Source organism: Cimex lectularius, unplaced genomic scaffold (assembly GCF_000648675.2).
Source record: "Cimex lectularius strain Harlan isolate CLEC.00 unplaced genomic scaffold, Clec_2.1 scaffold18, whole genome shotgun sequence".
NCBI lineage: Eukaryota > Metazoa > Arthropoda > Insecta > Hemiptera > Cimicidae > Cimex > Cimex lectularius.
Genome location: NW_019392764.1, coordinates 1,571,070 through 1,595,148, shown reverse-complemented (window position 1 = coordinate 1,595,148; position 24,079 = coordinate 1,571,070). Strand labels below are relative to the sequence as shown.

Here is a 24,079-nt window from a genome sequence, read left to right as displayed (position 1 = left end):
GGTTTTTAGTTGAGATGAAAAAAAGTTAATGGCACGAGCGGGATTCGAACCCACTTTCTTCGGCTAGATACTCCGCTGCTCTACCACTTGAGCTATCGTGGCTTCGATCCATTCGGACATTAACTTCCCATCTCAACCCCACTATTGCCTTTTTATCTCAACTAAAAACCTTAATTAATTGTAATGTTATATATAAACAGAACTTCTAGTACTATATGTCTCCTACTAATCGCAGTAATTTAATCTATCTATATGGTGCTAGATAGTGTTAGATTTGGGGATGACCGAGAGGATCGAGGTAACGATAGCTCAAGTGGTAGAGCTGCGGCGTATCTAGCCGAAGATCGTGGGTTCGAATCCCGCTCGTGCCATGAACTTTTTTTCATCTCAACTAAAAACCTTAATTAATTTTAACACTACTATTGTATTACTAAAATAACTATTTAATTTGTTTAGCTCAACTAGTAGCTCATTATTACCTTGCTTATTGTTACTAACACTGTTATATTTCATTATTCGCTAAAACTGTTGGATTTGAAGTGTTATCTAGCTGATTTAGTCGAAATTTATATTTTTCATTTCTGAATTCTTTATTGCGTATTTATTTATATTTCTGCCAATTTTCTGCACGTTATACTTCTATATTCTTTCCAAGCTCGATCTCTATCTTTCATTTTTGTTTTAATAAATTCATTAAACCATGGTGCGGATTTTCTTGAGATTCTAAATTTTTTGAGTGGCACAAATTTATTTTCTAATTTTTCGAGAAAATTTGTTGACAGTTCAACCTTACCAGTGAAATCAGTTTGTTCACAAATTTTATTAAAGTCATATTCAGCTGTAATATTTTTAAGTTTAATATATCAACGTTATTACATTATTTTATTGTTATTACTTTTGGCTTGATTCTATGTTTATTAATTTTAAAACTACAGAATATCACATTATTGTCCGCAAAGCAAGGATAAAACACATGATCCTACCGGTCTACTATCATATTTAGATAGTATAATAATAGGTAGTAGAATAAGACCAGATCAAATGTTGATTTATGTAGTTTTTCAGGTTAAGTAAGTTTAAGTGGCAGAACTTATCCTTTTTGTTAACGCGTTTAATTCTTTAGCATAATAATTTACAGGATTTGAACTTATACCTGAATTAACATCTGCCACTATCACCACTTTTTCATATTTCAAATCAATGGATTCTACAACCTTAAAAAATTCGGCCATATAACCAAGTTTAGGAGGTCTATATACAACAACCAAAAATTTTGTGTCATTTAAATTTAATTCACACAAATTAAATTCTGGTTTGACATATTCACCAGATGACATATTTACAATAGAAAAAAATCAAAGTTTTTTAACATATAGGGCTACACGTCCTTGTGTAATATTGATTTTATCATTCCTGTTTAACTTATACACATCTGATGGAATCTCCTGCTTCAAAAATTAAAAATTAAATTAAATTCAGATAAACCAATTATATCAAACGTGGCTGTATTAAAAAGTTACCAAATTCGGGCGAATGAAGTGATTCAACTGTGTGTGCAACTGAAAAATTATATTGATACATTATCAAACATTAGATTATTTGGCAACATAGTGATTTAAAATAAAACAAAAAAATATCCTTTTATAACAAAAAAGAAGGTATAATGTAAAACTTTTATCTTTACAAACTCTCAAATCATAATGTGCTTTAGTAATGGTACGCATACGTTTTTCGTCTTTTTTAATGCACCAATTCCTCCGTTTAAACCACAACAATTTATATTTTTCCATTTTTAACTGTGTTCTCATCTCTTAGAAATTTTTGATAATGGAATGTCATCGCGTTGTTTACGTAAATGTTTACTTTTTGACCTTCGACAAAGCCCGGTTTTACAATTCCCTTCGACCTTTAAGTCTGGTAAACGGTCCGTCCTTTTTCATGTTCCTTACAATTCCAGAATGATAATTCCAGGTTCTTTTCCATGAAGAATTGGTCGCATTCTAAAACAAGTTCAAGTCCTTTTCGGATATTAAACAGCCTATTTTATCACCTAAGGATTGAATTATTTTAACAAGATTTTCTTCTTTCTCGAACGGGGCTTGATGAATTTTATTCTGATTTTCAAGTTATTTCTGCTTTAAATCATTATTTTTTTATGTTAATCAACAACAACCATTTGTTTTTTTATTAACGCGCTGTCCTTGCCATCTAATCTAAACTTGATGAAGTTAAGCTTAGATAGAATAGATTCTGTCTTGGACCTAATCGTTAATTGCTGCAGTGTTTTTGTTCAACAAGGGCCGAGTACTAGTTTAAATCTTTTTGCGTTTTCTGAATGTCTTTTTGAAATTCATTAATTATCGTTTTAAGTTCAGCGATATCTTGAGACTGAGAAACTTGCTCAAATCTTCGTGATTGTCTCCTCTCATTAGTGCATGACACACAAACCATGATTGTTTAGAGTCTCTAATATGTAAATAAATGTCTTTAGATAACTATGCATAATGTATATGTAATAACGTGACCTTGCCCACATTCAGTGCGAAATTGATTGTGCGAAAACCCTTTCATACAAGTCGTACAGTGGAACTCATTTAAGGAATCAACACTGTACGACAGATAAGAATAGACTGGACTTATTACATTTTCGTCACAATTTCTCTTACAATTAAGAGGAAATAGTGAGTTAATTAAAAGATTGATAGATAGATAGATAGAAAAAGAGAGAGAGAGAGAGAGAGAGAGAGAGAGAGAGTGAGATAGAAAAAGAGAGTGAGAAAGAGAGAGTGTGAGGGAGAGATAGAGACAGAAATAGGGAAAAAGGAAAGATAGATACAGAGAGAAGAGAGAGAGAGAGAGAGAAAGAGAGAGAGATAGAGAGAGTACGTGAGTGTGCATGAGTGGGAGTGAGAGTGAAAGAGAAAGTCGAAGGAAAAGAAAAATCAATTAGAACAGTGGGTTAAACCAATTGACTGAAAATGATAAATGTACTGTAGTTAGAGAAAGAGAATGTAGTTAGAGAGAAATAATTCCCCTAAGAGATATAGTCTATATTCTCCTTTAGTAATAATATCCTTTCGAAATTTTCATCCTACCTTTTGGAAAGAAAAAAATATATTTAAACTGAGAAGGCTGATCCATCACCAAAAAAATATTAATCAACAGCGGGGTGCTTCATCGATGTTATATAGTCCTGATGAAGGCGATATATTCTGCTGAAAGCTCGACAAGAAAATAAATGTTGTTTCTGTCTTCCTGGCCTCATCCCCAATCTACCTTTTGGAAAGAAAAAAATATATTTAAACTGAGAAGGCTGATCAATCACCAAAGAAAATATATTTTTTATCATTAATTATTTAGCACATTTAGACTATGATAGACTTTAAAAAGTTCAGAACTTGCTTGTACGATCAAATATATTGGCTTACAACTTAAGATAACTGCATTTTTTCTAACATTTGTTTAACATAAAACGTAGATATTTCAGATAGAGATCGAGTGATGATACGGAAATAGATAGATCGACAGTTATAAATAGGTTGATAGATGGAAATAGTGCGGAAGGGAAATATTGATAGACTTCAAGAGGAGGAAAAAAAAGGAAAAAGATTTGAACTTTGACAGATTGATTTCAATAAAGTGTGGGAGAGAGAGAGCGAGCGAGTGTGAGGAGGGTAAGAGAAAGAGTGAGTGAGTGAGGGGGAATAAAGAGCTAGTGATGGTAAAAAAAAGTCTAAAAATTATTTACTAATATTTTATTACAAAAATAATAATATCTAAATTAATTAAATAATAAATAGATAAAGATCATTTCATTTTTTCACAAAGTACAACGTACTGACAAATGGGATTTTTTCAAAAACACGGCAAACCCGGTACGACCGCATAGTTGTAAATCCTTGATAAAAACAAATAAATAAGCAAAATACAAAAATTATACTTTCCAATAGCTGATCAATTTTTTTGACGAACCTTCATCATTACAATTTTGAATTTAAAGACGATTAGGGATTAGGCCAATTTGCTGGAAACTAAATTTTTTACTGGGGCAGACAGTTTAATATTTTGAGCCACTGAGTCTTGTCAGGACCGCCTCGGATTAACATATAGTTTAATATAAGATATACCTAGGTTCGCCAACTTCCCATTTTTACCTCCTTTACATCTGAACCGAAACTTAGGGACGAATTAAGAACTCCAAAGTTTCCTCAAATAACTTGGCTCGAATGATCAAAAATTTGTCATCGGTACAATTAATATATATTGCAATTAAAAAATTATTCAGAAATCGTGAGATGCGGTCAGTAATCACCACACACGCAATTTAAAAAATTCATTGTTTTTAAACATAAAAGCGAGATTGAAGGCATTTGTCTGTTTTGTAAATATTAGAAAGTTTAACATTGTGATAGACAATTAATATCTACCCATTGATGGTATTAATATCGTATTAATAATTTGTTTTTTAATCTTCCATTTTTCATCGTCTACTCTAAATTTGCATACTGGTAAACCAAAAAATATTTTTTCATTTTTTTTGCTTTTGACGTTTAAGGTTTAAGAAATAGCAAAAACGATCGCAATTTTTGAAATTTTCTTCAGTTATTTGAAACTAAATTAACTAACTACGAAATTTAAAGATATTTAGTTTCTCAAAAATATTTTATTTCCATCTAATTTTTTCGTTATTCTAATTTTTGCTATTCTGCTTACATAGTAAACTAAACACTAAACACTAAAATAAACACATAGAAATACTTTTAGCTAAAAAATAGACATATTGTTGAAAACTTTAATTTTTTTTATTGGGGATGTAAATATTTATTTGTCAACCCTGTAGACCGTCAGCCAAAGAAATAACAATTTTTGTTTGCATATTATTATAATTTATGCCACTACTATAATTATTGACTACAACTGAACTTTTTACCCTATGAAAACTTTACATCAGCCCAATATAAATTTAAGTAATATCACGCAAAATTATTCGTTTACTGCTATCACATGAGAATTTCTTTTGATACGAGCTAGCGTTTAAGGTCTACATAAATCAAATAATTTATATTTCCTGGTACTGAGGATCCTCTGTTATTGTGTCCTGTTGTATCTGTACTTCCCCAAGGATATCAGTGGCTTTTTAAGTTAAAGTATGAGCAAGAGAACATATTCGGAATAGATTTCAGATCTGGAGGAAAAGGGTGAAGTGATGATGACAATAAGGTGCGTAAAGCTTGTATTGCAATGCAGCTTTGCCATGGTTAAATGAAGGTGTGGGGGCGACATTTGGGGGCGAGGGGTATTCAATTTGAAACCCCCTCTCCCTCCTCAAGGTACGCTTTTCTGGAGTCAATAACAGTAAACCCCTCCCATGGGCGAAGTATTCCCTTTCGCTCGCTCTCACAGCTTCCGGCTCCCTATCGCTCGCTCCCTCGCGCTCTAAGTTGAGTATTGATCTCCTGAGGGGCGCATCCCTCACCTCGGCCCACTACGTGTGCAACTAACTTGCCGGGTAATCCTGTAAAAACATCTCAGATGCACGGAGGGCCTTGGGGCTCAAAAGGTAACTTGGCTAACTGCCATCAGTAAGCTGCAGGATTTGCTCTAATCTTAGTAAGTGTTCGAAATAAGTGTGAATAATACTTCATTAAACAAATTAAAAAACCTAAAATCATGAATTTATTCACCACCAAACTCTATTTTTTGGAAAGCGTAAACGCAGCGCAACCCAGCATTGATGATAATAAGGGAAATGTGTTTGAAAAAACAGCAAGTTTAGTGAGGGTAAAATGATCAGAGACGACCAAACTACCAGTTCGTCATTCCGCCCACCACAAAGGAAATTAGTGAAAATTGTGAAACAGATTAGCTCATTCTCAGAGCATGGCTGAAGGTCTTAGGTAGAAAAGCTGTGTAAACCTCCAAAGAAGGAGTTCACGTTTTGCTGCTTAAAAAAACTAAGGATTTTTGGTTATTCAGATATCGTGAGATGCGGTCGGGTAGGTTTCAGAAAAACATTTTCTTTATCGTGCCAACGTTTCGATCTTTTATTGAGATCATCTTCAGGGCTCAAAGTGTTTTTCTTCTGTGTAATTGTGCCATCCTTGCGTGTCGTGTTGAGAGTGCCCTCTAAGGATTTTTCTTTCGCAGTAATAGGATGGCAAATTAAATACATTATATTTCGACTTTCCCAGTTACATGCAGAGAAAGGTTTCTGGATGAGTTCCATTAAATTAAAGGGTTCATTCTCCGACTTCGTATAGAGAGCGAATAGGAATGTCACCGATATGAGAATTGTACTAGAGTACGGCAGTGAATCTTTGAATCCCCTGCTAAGATTTTTGGAAGAAACAGAGATTTTTTTTGTATGACTGTAATGATAGATATCCAGTTTTATGTTCCCTTTTATTTATATTGGGATAGAATGTATTTATTAGTATGAATGTAATGTGAGAGGTATGGAGAAGATACGAGAAAAGGTGTCTATTTATAAAATGAGTAATCTTCATCTTTCATTCTTAAGAAAATCCGTTATTAAAAAAATGAGGATTAACAAAATTTTTGTTTTTATTTTCTGTTTTGTTGTATCCAACAAGAATATATCTGTTAATTTAATTAAAATTGCTAGAATAAGTATAAATTACATATATCCCTATTAATTTTTTGAGTAGTTTAGTTTATTTCGGACAATTATCGAGACTGGATTCTTATCTTAAAAACATTTAAATTATTAAATAGTAGTGGATTAATGGTGAGTGTATTTAGCAAAAACTGGATGAACTCTGTAATAACATAAAGCTTAATCTATAATCTAATCGCGTCCGCATTAGATTAGAAGAATAGTCCGGTAAACGATTATAAATCTCCTGCAATAATTAAATTCTGCTTGAAACGAGACTCCCCAGCTCGCCAGCTTGAATCCAAACAGTTTGTTTATAAACTGAAAGTGTGGCTTCACTTGCCTTTGAATTCCTGATGGGAGGCAGCAACTGGAATACTTATCGTCGTAATTTACAGGCAAGGACATTATATAGTCAAATGCGCATTGGACAAGTCGTGCTTAGTGTAAATTATCTTCACGGAAGATGGCCACACAGCAAGGCTCGTATTTCACTGCGGAATGACCAAACCGACCGGGTGACGATGTGTTTAAAGGTCGTTTAAGCAACCGTTTGTATCTCTATATTGCTGATGATTTTCTGCTACTTTCTTTCATTCGGCGGATTGTCAAAATCTTTTCAATTAGCAAAAACTGGAAAGCACATATTGAAAACAGACTAACCAGCATAATAGTAAATTTCATCGTTACCAATCATTGTGTTCTGCTTATATGTGCAGGAGTGATCTGCCTAACCTCACTGTTTCGCGCATCTTCAGTGTTGGGCCTGTGTGATTTTTATAAAGCCAGGTCGTTTTTATAACATCTTGAGGACTGGCGATAGGAGGATTAAGTCGTTTAAAAGTTTTCAAAAATGAATTTTAAAGTTAAAAACGATATGCTCTAGCTTGGAAAGTAAGAGTGTCATTCAATAGGTGGAACAGACCTGAAAGTTCATTTATGTGTTCATGTATTTCTGAACTTCCAAATCAATTTATTAGGGAAGACCATTGCAATTTAAACGTGCGGACGTGACAGAAAATTATTGGGGGAAAAAGAAAGATTTAATTTTCGAAAGAAAATTTTGTGTCACTTAGTATGTGTCTTTTGCATTTGTAGAATCGTTGGGAAAAATCTTTGTTGTGACTTTTGTCTGTTTTCTGCCGCATTAACCAAGTTAACAGTTCACCAATTTTTTTTAAATTTTCTGACTATCGGTAATAACTTTTTTCAAAACCCACACAAATTCGGTTAGTATAGAATTGTTTTTTGAAGAAGAAATATTTGTCCCCCTCCCCCAACAAATTCCGCGTCTATTGTTTTCGTACATTTTTGAAAAATGCTGTTTTTCAAGTAATTTGGTTTGATTTTACATTTTATTTTTTAACTTGTTGATTGATCATTTTCATATACACTCTTAATTTATTAAAGTTTTTCGACCTGTCAAATGAATGATATAAATAATTATTATAATATATTTTGAAATGTGAAATACTATGAAAACAACTAGCAGCGTCTTTACTGCTTAGGTTGGGAATAATGCCTTTCCCAGTAATATAATATTTAGGTTTTATGTTTAGAGTCCTCTCAGGGTTTTTGATTTTTACTAATCGAAGCGAGTTTAGATACTTTTAGTTGGTACGACTCTTATATTCTTCAGTTATTAGAGAGATTTGTGCCGAGAAAAGAGTAACAAACACACATATTTTTCTTGGCTAGAAGCTATTTAAAAAAAAAATCACATTGTACGAAGCTTTTGATTATCTGGATTATTTTGAACAAAGCGAGCCAATATATCATTCCACGAGTGAAAGTGGCATTTGCCAGTTGCCTCCTGAGGACAATGACCGTGTCACCTATAACGACATCGATTTCGACAATAAATGTGCTGCCAAAAGACGTGAATGGTCAAATTAGTTTACTCTTGAACTCCAAACCAGTTGAATTAGCACCATAACACCAGCATGACAGAGATACGACAAAAACTTGTACCTGAATCTACAAGTACAACGACCCAAAAAGGAAATAATGCAACACCTAAAAACCATTCAAAAAAGTCAATAAAAACCTAACGTAAATGGGAAAAGAAAGATATTCATAAGAGGTGGTTAAGAATTTTTATCTCAACCAAGACCTTACATAGAAAGAATAATTAATTGAATGTATTCATAACACTTCAAGGAAAGCATGGGACAAGATCACTTCTGTGATCTAGAACTTTGGACTGTAAAGGGTTAACATTTTGTATGCAATTATTTGAGAAATTTAATACATAATAAATGCACAGATATGTTTTAGACATTATTATTAATATTATTTGCATTTGTAGGCATCTAGTTATAGTTAATTATATTTATTATGTGTATATCTGTTTATACATACTGTATTCAGAAATGTTATATTTATAACTTTCAATTAATTAAGGTTTTTAGTTGAGATAAAAAGTCGTCAAGAGCGGGATTCGAACCCACGACCAAGAGGTGGGGTTGAGATGGGAAGTTAATGACCGAGCGGATCGAAGTCATGATAGCTCAAGTGGTAGAGTAGCGTCATGTCTAGCCGAAGGTCGTGGGTTCGAATCCCGCTCATGACATTGACTTTTTTGCCTGAACTAAAAACCTTAATTAATTGAAAGTTATTATTTGGTCAAGCAGACCACGAAAACTAGTGAACTTATATTTATAATTGTTGCTCAATCTGTGATTTGGTACATATCATAAGCAATTAATTTATCTAGTTTTTTACAACTTCTTTCGCTTGGCCAACCTCCGACTGATTTTGTATTTACACCATGCTGTACCGTATACCAAATTATGGACAGAACGAGATAATTATTAATAAACTTTGCTATCTATCTTTCTATCTTTCTATGTGTCTATCTATAGAAATATAGAAAGATAAACAGATGGTTCATTTTTATACATCTATAGAAATATAGAGAGATAAAAAGGTGGTTCGCAGTTTGCGTATTTTATTGAGTATTCATGTTTATGAATTCGCAATATCCTTCGACATGTGAAGAAGAAAAACGAGGGTAGAATTATGGCATTTAAAAACGTATCTACTCTAGGCTCCACATCTGTGTCTTAGCAGTACAACGCCATCCAGTCAACAGGGTTCATCATCCCTTCTGACATTCCCATTATATTGCTTACATGGCCAATTTCGCCAATTTTGTTATCTGTTATTACTTTAAAAAGACGTGAAGGGAATCTGACGATGCAAAAAAGGCCGTTGGGGGAAGAACAAGTGGGGCGTTTAAGGGAGCTCCTCTCATTTGGGATTCCGGACCCGGCCACGGCTAATGGCCACACTGGCCCACTCATAAACATTGCAAATAGCGAATAGAAACCTCGCTATGGGAGTCGGCCACGCGTACGTATAGGAGAATTTCCAGGCTACGGTTTCACCGAGGGGAGGCCATGCATTATTTATGCGCGGACGGATGCTGTTGCCGATCCGGAGAACCCTACGCATAGGCGGCGCAACTTCTCGGCCGAGATTTTCATACTGCCGAAATTCCGAGATTTGCTCAAAGATCCATTTATAAACAATGTAGAGAAGATGGTTGACCTTTCAATTTAAATTCAACGCTGCATATTGTAAAATCCTCGTGGAATAGAATTACAGCCGTGCGAATCTCCTTGAATATTGATTAACTGGTTAAATTGAGAAATTACTCTGGGTGGTCTACGAATCGATTATTCGTCTATAGTGTCCACTAGGAAACTCTTTTTGTTATAAATGGTACAACAAATTAGAATTAAAAACTAAACAAAAATTAGTTATGACTTAGAAACAATGGTGAAGAATGAACCTGATGAATCTGAAAATCAAAATATATGTTACAACCTGAAAAAAGAAGATTCAACATTTGTAATAAATTGAAAACCCCCTGTAATTATTGCAACGTTTGATAGATAGTAGAGCTTATGCTAAAAAAAATTGTACATATTTTCTCAAGATTAAGTAGTTTTTGTGAAAACCAGGGTGTACATTTATAAGTTGAACCCCCCGTATATCTTCGTTTAATTGAATTATTTCTTATTTTGTACCTGCTTTGTTAAACCGTCGGATTCTCATATTAACTATGCTAGTTCTTGGTCTCATTTTTTTTCTTTTGCAGTTAAATTCGCAAAAGTTTAATAAATTTTCCTTTATATAATTATCTGAAAATGTATTTATAGCCTTATATGACAACACATATTAAAAAAAACTTTCACAGCAATGACAATACAACGAGCATTGCACCCACAAGACACATGTTATGAGAACCAGCCAATGCTGGCACTCAATATGAGGGACGAAGAGACGAGCGGGTCACCTGGCTATCGTTAACGCACGAAAGTGCGAAGATTGGTGCATGGGCAGTATGATTAGGGTGGATCGATAGGTTGGTATGGAATTTTGGCAAGATCAGTTCGTTGACAAAAGGAATGTTGAGTTCGTCGTGAACAGTGAGGTTAGTAATGTAGTCAAGAGCTTTGGAAATATATCGGAAGGTTTGATCGAAGGATTCGAGCTGGATTTTGGATGGTTAGGAGAGACCTCACAGTTCCATTCCGTTCTTCAAAGTGGTTTTAGCAATGGCCCGTAAGTAAGTTGTATTTTGACAGTCAGAACATATATCGGTCTTAAAAAGTTTTCATAGTTGTATGGTTTCGTCTTCGTTATTTAACTTGTTGTGACATATTGCTTGTATGGGGATTCCGGGTCAGTCTGCTGTCTAGATCCTATGTATTTGACTTGAATGGTCGTTTGTTCCTTGTTGATGTATGGTAGAGAAGAAGACTTATTTTTCAACGAAAGTAAATATTTTTTCTCATTGTCTTTATCTTCATTTTTGCAGCAGTCTTTGATAAGCTATGTTATTCCTGGACGTTCGAGTTTTGTTGGATAGGATTCTGGTTGGAAGACAGAATTACTACTTTATCCAAATAGGTGTGTTAGTAAGGATGCTGTAAAGTCAGCAGTATGTTTGGTATACAGTATATGCAGGATAGAACCATATTTGAATATTTGTTTTGCATTGCACCCTGAAGCAGTTAATTAAGATTCCAGGCTAATAGATATTTTTCCGTAATTTATTTTCAATTTTACAAATACACAAATTTATGTTTGTTTTTTAAACGATCTGTGATTGTGATCATCTTAAAGTATTATGATACCTAGTTCCTTTTCCCGAGGGTATTTCATCTATGAGGTTATAAATACAACTCGGTGTGTCGGTGTTTTCGAAAAATAGCCCATTTGTAAGTATGCCGTCATGGCAGCTCTGCATTCGAATCCGGGGCCTTTACCGTTCAGTGATGAGAGCCATGTCAACGCCTTAACTGTTTCAGCTAGCGAATGTATATTATAAACAAAGTAAATGATGCTCATAATTGATGTTAATTATTTTTAATTAAAAATAAAACATTCTTTTTATTTAATTGAAATATACAAAAATATGTACTCTGTTGAACGCTAATGACAAAATGCCTCTGCTTTTTTTTGTTCCCACGCAGCTGTTGCAGTGTCTCTTGAAATATATCTGTAAATGTGTCTGGACCATACTTAAAAATGCCGAGAAAATTTACGATTCTTTCTTGACAGTTTTGAGTGACGTTACTGCTCAACCAGGAAAAGATACGTCTGTTCTAGTAACCTTTTGATTGTTTGAAACACTCGATAAAATTATACAGTTTCACCTGGTTTCAAAATTGAAATTTATTTGTAGAATAACTTACAAAATAATTCAGGGCGAACTACCTTGATTCGGAAAAAAAATCATGTCACGGAATTCCTTTTCTCTCCTTCTCTGGAAAAGGGAACCCAGCCAACAGGTTGTGTTACAGGTTCCAATTTGTAGAAAACATGTCTGTAGCATAAAAAATATTTGACACCGTTGGGTTTTGATTAATTGTTAGGGACAGTTCGATAAAAAATGGGCCGTATGGGTGGTCAGCCCGTTCTCGCAATAAGTGCGGCAGCGAGGACAGGCGGACCGCAATAGAAATTTTTAGTCATAGGCGATGAGAAAAACCATTACCAAATGAATTAGAACGGTAAATTAAACAAAAAACTTCACAATAAGTAATTTCTTTTTTTTTAAATTAACTGAAATAGTTGAAATTATGACTGAATTAGCTATGAAATGACTTCGTCTTATCTCCCAGGATATTAATTTTATTTGAGCAAGTGATTTAATTTAAAAGCGGCTATTAAATTTATTTATAAGGAAAAAGCGACAATTATTAAAGATAAATGGAATATTCAAAAAGAAAATGTTACTAACGGCTACTCTCCGGTGTACCCTTAGAATTTAGTAAGTATTAAGTAAATGTTTTATGCTATGATTTTTTCTATCCCTCATTTCATTAATTATCACTTAATTCTAACAATTAAACTTGTGCGAAAATTGAATAAGACTAATTTTAATGTAGAAAGATCGAGTAAAATCTACGATGTTATTCTTACATGTTACATGTTATGTATCATTAGCAGCAATGATTTTAGTTAACTTTACGCGTAAAACTCATCAATTCTAGCGAGAAGATTTTATTTAACTAAAGACATTAATGGTTAAAAGAAACATTTTCTCTAGATGTCTACGCTGAGTATGCATAAAAAGCATATATTACTGGTCAATGTTTAATAATTATTCTGATCCTAAAACGGATGTGGCCATATTTTAAATTTCGTTGCAAAACAATGTTTGTCGTCAAGCATAAATTCCTTCACCATTGGGCTATGGCGACAACGCATCTGGCCATGAATCGGAAAGAGTAACTGATCAATACTCAGAGATAACTCGGTTCAGCCGAAACAGGTGGCCTTCTTTATGGGAAAGATCGCATTTCGAAACTGGGCTGAATTTAGTTACCGTAAAAAAAGTTAAAAGAAACACCAGTGGTTTAAATTAAATTGGATAGCAAGGGGACAAAAAACAAATGCACGAATTTAAAAACATGGCATACAGATAATTCCGTATCGTTCGATCTCTCCCAATGCAATATTTTATAGTATCACATGAAATTTCCCTAACGAGCTCTTCTCTAAATACATCCCTTTATTTTAATGAGCTCATTTGGTATAAAAAGGCAATAAAATGTAACTTTTATACAGATTTTTCTCACTTCGTTTCCTAAGAAATAATGTAGTCTTCAAATCTTAACAAACAATTAAAAATGGTTAATTCATTACGGTTATTTCTAAGTTATATTGTTAATATTTTAATGGCCAGAAAATGTTATAAATATTGGTTTTTAATAGTTCCAGCTAATAACCTGCTGTATTGGTGATTTCTCAGGTCATCTTAGTAAGCATTGATTCACTGTCTATTCCAACCTTCCTTTTGAAACACAACAATTTCCCTTAACTTTAAAGTTAGTTTGAGGTTGACTAAGTTTTCCACAAAAAAAAAGTATTTCAACAAGACGTAAAACACCCAAAGTATTTCACTGACCATAGTTACTATGGACTGGGTTACATCATACATTCACACAAAATTTAATATAATTGAAAATATTACCATTGCATTGTATCACAGTCGGGGGTAAAGTGACACCCTTTTATCAGACGGAGATTGTGACTATTAAACATTGTGTCAGGAGTGAAAAGGCTTGGTATTACCAGCATAATAACCAACCACTCCGACAGCCGAACAGTCAACCTTATCGGTAGTTGAGAGTGGTTTGGGATTTCACCAAGATCCTGTAAGACATGGGCACGACAAAAAATTACTCTTGTTTGTGTACCAGGGTTCAAAGAGGCAACGAGGAGGCCGATAAATAAACCAAGAAAAGCTCGTTAAGGACACATATTACCTTTGAACTCTTTTGCGGTAAAGTGCAAAAAAAGTACATGGGACAGGACTATGGGTTAGGAATAAATCTTCGGTTCAATGACATTGTATTACAGGTCAGAGGCAGAACTATCAAACCTAGCACCTGTAAAGACTAGAATGATGTTCGACTGCTGACTGGACACTGATTACCAAGAAAAGAATAGCCATTTTATTCGAACATCCAAGGGGCACTAAAGGATATCATAGATAGTAAAGTCCCGAACACTTTGGGATCGTATCAAGACCTTGTCAGACATAGGGAACACCAACTAAATTACCCTTGTTTGGGACCAGGACACACAGGGCCCTCAACGAAACTTTAATCAGGACACCTTTCGGCCGTGAACCCTTTTTCAGTTTACTAAATTGCCACATCGATACATCAGATAATTGGTAGGATCGATTGGAATGGATGTTTGTGGATCACCTAGGAAAGAAGCATGTGACAAAGTGGAGTAGCAGAAACAAGCCGGTGCAGATATTGGCAGGAAGAAGATGTCCCTCCAGAACACAGCGGAAGATCCTCTTGGTGTAGAGGCATGTATAGATAGTATGTATGTATAGATAGGGATCTGAATGTTTGAAGGTGCTCACATGCGTGAGCCTTAAACAAAGCTTTGGTACCTGATAAACTCTTAAGCTTAACGAACTCTAGGTAATAATTGATACTGCACAATTCGCTGTGAATTAGATCGTAAAGAGGCACTCCTTTTAACCTTAACATTCGCAGACAGTGATGCTCTCTGTATCATATCATAGCTAAGAGTATGGACAGAATATAATTTCAAACATTTTTGCTCCAGTTCATCATATTTTCCGGATTTGTCACTAATGATTGCGTTCACTATTTTTCAAAATTGTATAATAGCCACAATTACATCAGTATTACGTGTTTTTCTTGTAATGTCTTAGAATAGTGTGGATAAAGTATTTAATCGATGAATAATTTTATTTGAGCTTTTTTTTAATGAAAACACATAAAGATTTATTATACTATACATACAACACCAAAATAAACATGTAGAATATACAAAATTAAAAGAATTGAACCCATTCACTCTGGTTAGTCATTAAAACCATTCCAAGAAGTAATTATGTTAAAACATATTGTTTTATTACTTAATGGTAAAAGGTGTAAGAATAAATATCTGGTGAAAGGAACGGGTTTAGACATTATTTATTTACCTTTATTTACACAGAAAAGAGTGTAGCTACATCTTCTAAAAAATGTATTATTATTATTATTATTAATATTAGACGTACGACAGTAAAACAATTTTTTATAATATTTACTCCCAATACAATCAATTGTAAAACAACTTTGGACAATACTTGTGCCTTGACATGTTTTGTAAAAATGTAAATTGGTATTACAAAAATTCCAAATTATTCTTTTTGAAACAAATTATGACAAGCTAATGCAATCATACCAGAGATATAGTAACATTACCAGGAAATTAAAAGTGACGAGGGGGATTTGGACGTATGCGCAACTATAGGCGACCACTACTGCAACAAATGTGGTAGACTGGCATTCATTCTTTTTTTTTTTTTTTTTTTTTACTTTTTTAAAACTAATTTTGACTCAAGCCTATTTACAAAATAAGAGGTGCGGTTTGGCTTTCCTCCTTTTACACCTAAGAGAAGTTCAATTCGATTTTGAGAAGTTTTTTGTTTGTTATAAAATTTAAAATATCCTATTTACATTAATTATGTGATCATTTAATTATATCACCTAGAAAAATTCTAATATATAATAAGTTATATGGCAATTGTTATTAAACTAGATTTCGTTTTACATTTTAATTGCATTTTTCATTACGTATATATTGATTGGATTGTTTTATTTTTACTTTTCAAATAACTTAAAAACTCTTTTTTTTTTTCTTTCTCTCTAATGGCAGGCGGGTCGTGTACTGGGTAGTTGAGAAAAACGTACCTTTATAATTTCTCATTACAAATTTTAACGAAATGAATATTTTTTTAACGAGATTTTTCATACAGGAACGTCAGGTTCTATGAGGCGTAAATACTAATATTGATGAGACGAAAAAATACTTTACAAAATCTTCTCTCACCTACCCTGACACCAGTAATTACGTATAATTGGATTTTCAATTTTATTTTAAATATATCTTCTTTTTTTAAATATTTATAGACATAATAATACAAACATCATCTTCATTGCATTTCATCTGAAAGCCTTAATATTACTAAATATTATATACTTTATTTTAATATATATACTCATATAGACAGGTTGAAACACACTTTATATATATAAATATATACACATATACATGTATATATGTATATATTTTACATGTACATGGTTAAGACATTGCACTTCTCGTTTTTTTTATATTCAAAAATATCAATGGAACAAAAAAGGTTCATAAAAATTAATATCTTTGAAAATATCCACTATGTAGAAAATTGGCACATTTATGAAATCAAGTTCACATTTTATTTTTCATCTATTAGAAAAACAATTCTATTTTGCCTCGTTCGAGGTAACTAACAACTAATTGGCTAAAACGTAAAACGGTTCTTTTCTTCTTCAAAAAATGTAAAAATAACTAAATAATATGAACGAAATTCAAATAAACGATTTTTTAATCTCTTTCTTCTACAATATAAAACAAAAACCACAGATAACAAAAACAGCTGAAATTTGTCGTTTCAAGTCAAACTTAAAGAATATAATTGTTATTATTTAATAACAGCCAACAAAAAACTTTTTTTTTAAGTCAACACTTACTGCAAAGTAATAAGAGATTCGAAAAGAGAAATTATTTAACTACATATCTTTTTATATTTATATATTTTTGTATTATAACTTATGAACACAGCACATCTCTTTTTTTATTTCAAACTCTATTTACTCTTCGAAAAGAAAATAAGAGAAAAGTACCTTATTTCAAAACAAAAACACAATTCACAATAACAGTTAGAGTCCACGGTCACACCACGCAGACAGTTCTCAGTACTACTCACATACCGAATTAAAGCTTAAGTAAAAAATAATAAAAAATAATAAAGTAATTTAAGTATAGATGTATAAATATTACAAGTTATGAAAACTATAGACGTTTATTTAACCTACTTTTCTAAAGCAGTTAAAGATTACGTATTTCTTTCGTTGTCGGCTCCCCGTACAACATTATTTTATACTCCTACTACAAAACACAATTGTTTCCATTCTCAAAAAACCTAAGTACGATGACGTTTCGAAATGGGGGATGTCACAGGATTGATTTTCTCTCCCAAAATATATTTCCTTTGATTAAATTTCAATTGGGTAATTATTGCATTCGTATACGTATCTGAGTTCCAAGGTGTTTTTCAAACACCTTTTAAAAAGTCGAATACAATATTATTTCATTAATAAGATTAAAAAAACAAAAATATATCGTTCAAAGAAAAGTCGTTTCTGGGAGGAGAAAAATGTTTCACGGGGCAGGGGATCGGGTCGGGAATAAAGTCTGTTCTTCAAAGGGCTGCCCCACGGAGGAATCTGAAGCCTATGTCGGCACTTTTGTGACGACAGCTTTGAGGAGATCCTGGCCGGAAGATTTGTCCAGGCCGCCCATCATTTTATGGGGGTCATGGATCTGGTGGTGCTGGCCGCCGCCGCTCTCCGACCCGATTTTTGCCTGTTTCTCCTTGTTCATCCTGTCCTGTTCTTCGCGCTCCCGCCTCGCCTGTTCGTTGATCTCTTTCACCGCTCGCAGTTCCTTTTTCAACTTCATCCTACGATTCTGGAACCAGATCTTGATCTGCCTCTCGGTGAGGCAGAGGGCGTGGGCGATCTCTATCCTCCGCCGCCTCGTCAGGTAGTGGTTGAAGTGGAATTCCTTCTCCAGTTCCAGCGTCTGGAAGCGGGTGTACGTCTGCCGCCCTCGCCTCCTCGGACAGCCGTTCGGTCCCGGCAGCATACCTGGAGAAGCAAAATGTTTACAATTAAAACACATCTGATTAAAAACTATATTAATTATCCTCTCTCTGCGATAATGTGGAGCAGTTTTAAGATGGAAAACAAACCTGTATTATTTATTTACAACAAAAAATCACAATTTCAGCTTATCGGTATAATTTTTATTATTCTATGTGTTTTATTCGAAATATGTATAATCAATTAAACAAAACGTTGCTGAACAACACAAATAATGTCATAGAGTTATAGAATCATGTTATAGAGTCCGTCATTTTTCGCTGGTTTATTGTTTAGGCCTACCACCGACAAGACTAAACAATAAAATTGGCTTCGAATTCAACAAAACTGCACTTCAGACAGATGCAAACCAACATCACAGACACAATATCGCAGAATTAACACAAGATTCATAAAGTAAAAACAGTTCCCCTAAGCTCCAACAATTACAACAAACATTGAAGAAAAAAGGCTACCTAGGTAAACCAGCGAGAGTGGATAGACCAAGTGAAGTGACCAAATCGGCAAGATCCTACTCGAGTCCATTCAATCGTAGACAATCCCACAACACCCATTAAAATATAAAGCTATTGATTTTTTATAACTGTTTTACAAACAGTTTTGTTAGTTGTTTTGTCGTCTCTGGTCATCCTGGACCGTGTATTCTCAGCATATTGTCAATAAGCTTTTCATTATGTCGTTATCCTCAGTGGCAGGCTAGAAAACCTACTCTCAAATCGCGAGGCAATCATTCAACTGATATGTACATAGATTAAATCTAATTCAGCAGTTAATTTAACAACATGATTCTTAAATGAAATGATCAACTGTATTCCGCTCTGAGTCACACTCGATTCATCGCAATTTATCACATAGGTATGATACAAATAAAAAAACACTAGAGAAAACATACAGAGCGAATCAAAGAGTTAATAAAATCCGTGTAAATACTTGATACTACATAATAGTACTATATTATACTACATAATAGTACTTGATACTACAACATAATACATGCAATTACCAATTTATACCAATACATTATCGTCATGTAGTTGATGTTAGACTTAATATTATAATTACAAATAAAAGATCAGGAATAATGCGCATTGAATGAAAGTAAAAAGAATGCCTCTTGGACAATAAGTGTTATACAGAATGGGCATGTGATAGATCTCGTCCACTCTACTAAGCACAACTCATAAATTAAAAAAGTCAGTGTCACGAGCGGGATTCGAACTCACGATCTTCGGCTAGATAAGCCGCTGCTTTACCACTTGAGCTAACGCGACCTCGATCCACTCGGTCACTAACTTCCCATCTAAATCCCACCTTTTTAATTTTCCCTCCTTTTTGCCATTTTTCAAATGTTATCTCAAGTAAAAAAATCTTAATTAATTGAAAGATATTAATTGGTCAAGCGGACCACGAAACTAGTGAATTTAGTAGATGTTTATATTTGTTTAGCGTTTAAATCGTTAGAAATAGTTTCAAAGTCCTGATGAAGGGGACATATTCCTCCAAAGCATGACGAATGAACTGTTTTCTTTTTTTTTCAAATTTGCCTTATCCCTGATCTCTTATTTATAACTTCAATCTATAGTTTCATCTTCGAAAACGTTTTCTAATTATATTTTCTGAACGGAAATTATATTCTAATTATATTTTCCGCGACGGTGCCGTGGTGAAAACATAGGAATTCCTTAAGCCATTTTGTATTCGTATCCCACCCTGTTTTTCTGATGCAATAAATTCGGTTCAACGTTCCAAAAAATTTCACTTTTAACTGGCATGTTGATGGGCTGGTGCCAGATCGGAACGAAGCCGGGTTGCCAGCTAGTTCTAGAAATAAACGTCCACTTTAACAAGCCGTTCTCTGGAAATATGAAGAACAATTTAAGGATTGATAGTGTTGTATTTTCTGTTGAACGAGTTGGTTAATAAATTTGATTGTTAAACTTCATTGTTTTAATATTCTTAATTTCTTTCTTAGAATAATGTAATAATAAGGAAGCAACGCGATCGACTTTTTTTCTAGTCGTTACTTCTACCGTCTAGTCTAATTTCTATTCTTTATTAAAATGCACTTGGAATAATTAAGATCTGTATGTACTTTTAAATCTAAGTAATGAAAACAGCTGTGCAAGACTTACTAAACATGGAATATGTCAGAATACTTAGGAAATTAATTTTATATATCATTTTGAATCAAAAGAATTAGAATGGTTAAAAATAGGTGTAAATCTCTATTTTCTTGCTTTAAATGAACTATAAATAGATTTTCTTGGTTTTAATTGTAGCATTCCACTTGTCATTAAAAAATTCCAAGAGAAACTAAAGTGATATTGTTGTGATACCCTTTGAAGGCAGAGGAAATGGATATGTGCCAGGCTGAGTTGAACTGTACCTGAATAACGAAATCGGCCGTTTAAAAAATATCGACGTCGACTTTCTCTTGGGCCTCCAGTTCGGTTTTCACCCTTTCGAACAACGAAAAGAGAAAAAAAAGGTAAAGAGAAAGTCGAAGGGTTGAATTCCACAAAAATTCCGTAACAACCCTTTTTATCGATAGGGACAGGCGAGAGCGAGGTGACCGGTAGTATATTTTCTCGTAGGTTCAAAAGAGTTGTAAAAAAACCAACCAGCCGGCCCATTTTTCCCTTGCAAGCTGTTTCAAAGCCAGGGGTGGGTTCCTGTTAGGTACCAGAAATAAAACCGGAGTGTCAACAAACTTAAACACGGCCACCTTATTTCTTCTAAGCGGTAAACATACGTCAAAAAGGGTGCTATTAATATAGAAAGCAATATCCAACGCGATCAACTGATTTAGTTGAAGTTTAATATATCATGAACATTTCATTGCTTTAAAGAGAAAAAGAGTCTACGCAAATCAGCAAAATACTCCAAATTTGTATCTACACTCAAATATTTGACAAAACGTAAAAGTCAACTCATTCTCGTAAAAGTTTGTATGTAAACAATGCTATATCTATCCTCACTGATTTTTTTAAATGTATCAAACAGATATGATTTACCTTTTTTGGTAAGTGATAATCAGTGATCTTGCAAGAAACTAAATATTTGATGGATATATAATACTAGTCTTAAACTCAAGTTATCATACTATTTTCCACGTATTTTGTATGGAGAATGCATATTTTGTATTTAATTAATCGTAATTATAATCTAGCTTCAATGGGAACCGAATAGTATTCCCACTTATGAGAAGGAATTAAGAAAAATAAGAGGAACATGATAGAAATAATTATTTCATTTGTTAGTACAGTTTATCGTACTGCTTTAAATTCACTAATTTCGTGGTCCGCTTGACCAATTAAATCATTACAATTAATTAAGGTTTTTAGTTGAGATGAAAAAAAGCTAATGGCACGAGCGGGATTCGAACCCACGATCTTCGGCTAGATACGCCGCTGCTCTACCACTTGAGCTATCGTGACCNAGATAGGAAGTTGATGTCCGAGTGGATCGAGGTCACGATAGCTCAAGTGGTAGAGCAGCGGCGTATCTAGCCGAAGATCGTGGGTTCGAATCCCGCTAGTGCCATTAGCTTTTTTTCATCTCAACTAAAAACCTTAATTAATTGTACTGCTTTAATTTAGAAAAAAATGCTTTGGCTTATTGTTAGAGCATTTAGTTTTCAATGCACAGACTATATTCAACGGCAACTGTTTAAGAAAGAATGTTTTGTCTAAATCATAAAATTTAGATACCGTTGACAATGTCAGTCCTTCCATAACTGAAAACCTTAATGTTGAATTTTAAATTACAATAAAAATGTTTATCCGTTTTCCGACTAGCTATTAAATATACGGATAACGATAAACGTGTTTGCCAAGAAGGGCCCAGAAAAGGACTAGCACACAATTATTACCACTCGGAATAAACTTTCCGAGAAAGTTCAAGTTAAATAGTCGCGGTTACAAAATAATAAAAAGTGTTAAGCACCGTTACAAACTTTAAGCATCGGTATAAGTTTGATTGTAAAAAAAAAGTTACAGTCTAGTTATAGTTGTTGATTTTATAAAAAGAATTCTATTCCAGGGGTGACGGCCAATTTCTCCCTCAACTTTTCCCTTAGCGCGCATAAAAAGGAACAATGCACTTGGGCTTCACCTTTTTTCCCCACTTTACCAATCGAACCCTTTGACCTGCCGTTTATTATTTTCATTTTCCTCCCCTGAACAAGAAAGTCCTGTGAGCTTCCGGCTCAGTGCACGTCCCGCCTACGAGGAACACACTTTCTTCCAGATTTCTTCTATATTGAAACCTGTGAGTATATTCTATAAATATACTGTTTATTATATTACTCGTAAAAAGACCATATGTGTTATGAACTAAAATTTTATAGTATTATAAAATTGATTACCTACTATATTTGAACATGCCTGTACAAAATGCAACTCGCGGAAAGCCGTATGGTATCAAATGAGTGTCCTTATAATAACTGTATAATAATAATGATATTAACTTTAAAAAAAAAGAAAAAAGGAAGTTTCAAATAATGAAATTGACACTAATCAGAAGATTATACTTATCTCCCCACACACTTATTACTTAAGTTAATTATATAACTTCAAGAGTATAATTACTAAGTATAATTATATCGTCTAGTATTTTTTAATCCTTATAATTTAAATTGCATGTAGCCGTGAAATTTTCCCGGCAGAGAACCGTTGAATTGAATCAACTTCCCTGGGGAAAATTTATGTCCCCAAGTCGACTACAAAGTTTTTACATTCAAGTTGTCTTCAAAACAATAAAGAGATATCTCTGACGATTGAATTGTAAAGAGCGACTTATAAACAGAAGTGAGGACGGGTAGTTCCACTCCTACGCTTTTCATTTAATGGAACAAGTATGATCACGGTGAAAATCATAAAGACGTCTTTATGCCCCGGAGTAAAAAAAAGAAAAGATCTTGTAATAATAAAAAATAATATGAACACGAAAAGTAAAGTCACACCAAAATCAAGAATAACTTTTAAAATTGAACATTATTTATATCAAATTGTTAATGGTACTTCGTTGAAACTAACACATTATATTGAATATTATATTTAATAAAAAATGTATTTTTTAACTATACAGGGTGAATTGCTACTCGTGCTACAAACTTCTCCAGTAGATTCTTCACCCTAAAATGAACAAAAAAGTTCATATTGTCCATGGTCCGATTCTCAACCATTTCAGAGTAATTTCGCTTTTTATCGATTTTGAAAGATATCACGTCCTGGCGTCGGAAAATCGTGATATCTTTTAATCTAAACATTTCTCTGAAAATCTAATAGCACCGTTGAAATTCCCGTTAATTTTTCAATAAGAAGATGACGGTGGCAAAATGTTTGGGCTAATTTTTTGTGTTTTATTTCAGCCAGAACTACAAAAAGAGTGGAAAATTGTGTAAATCGGAAAGTGTATAAAGTAATCCAGAGTTTCTAATTTTAGTCTCAGAAGGCAGCAAATTTGAGGAAAACTACCTGATTTAATAACGCTTCCAACGCACTCGTCATTTTCTTATTTAGTGGTTGTGAGACCAAGATGTTGATGACAAAAAGAGAAAAAATGGTGGTTCAAGGATTGCTAATGTTTGAGAGTGACTTGCTACTCGTGCTACAAACTTCACCAGTAGATTCTTGACCCTAAAATGAACAAAAAAGTTCATATTGACCATGGTCCGATTCTCAACCATTTCAGAGTAATT

The 24,079-nt window shown here is 33.6% G+C and overlaps 1 protein-coding gene across 1 annotated transcript in view; it reads right to left on the bottom strand.

Moving 5' to 3' along the window:
* Nucleotides 1-17,286: 17,286 nt before the first annotated feature.
* LOC106661492 (homeobox protein abdominal-A homolog) overlaps nt 17,287-24,079 on the bottom strand; it is a 78,174-nt gene continuing 71,381 nt past the window's right edge. Inside the window, exon 3 of the mRNA XM_014384939.2 lies at nt 17,287-18,363. Coding sequence (XP_014240425.1) covers nt 17,948-18,363 — 416 coding nt within the window. The 3' untranslated portion in view covers nt 17,287-17,947. The remainder of the gene's footprint in view (nt 18,364-24,079) is intronic.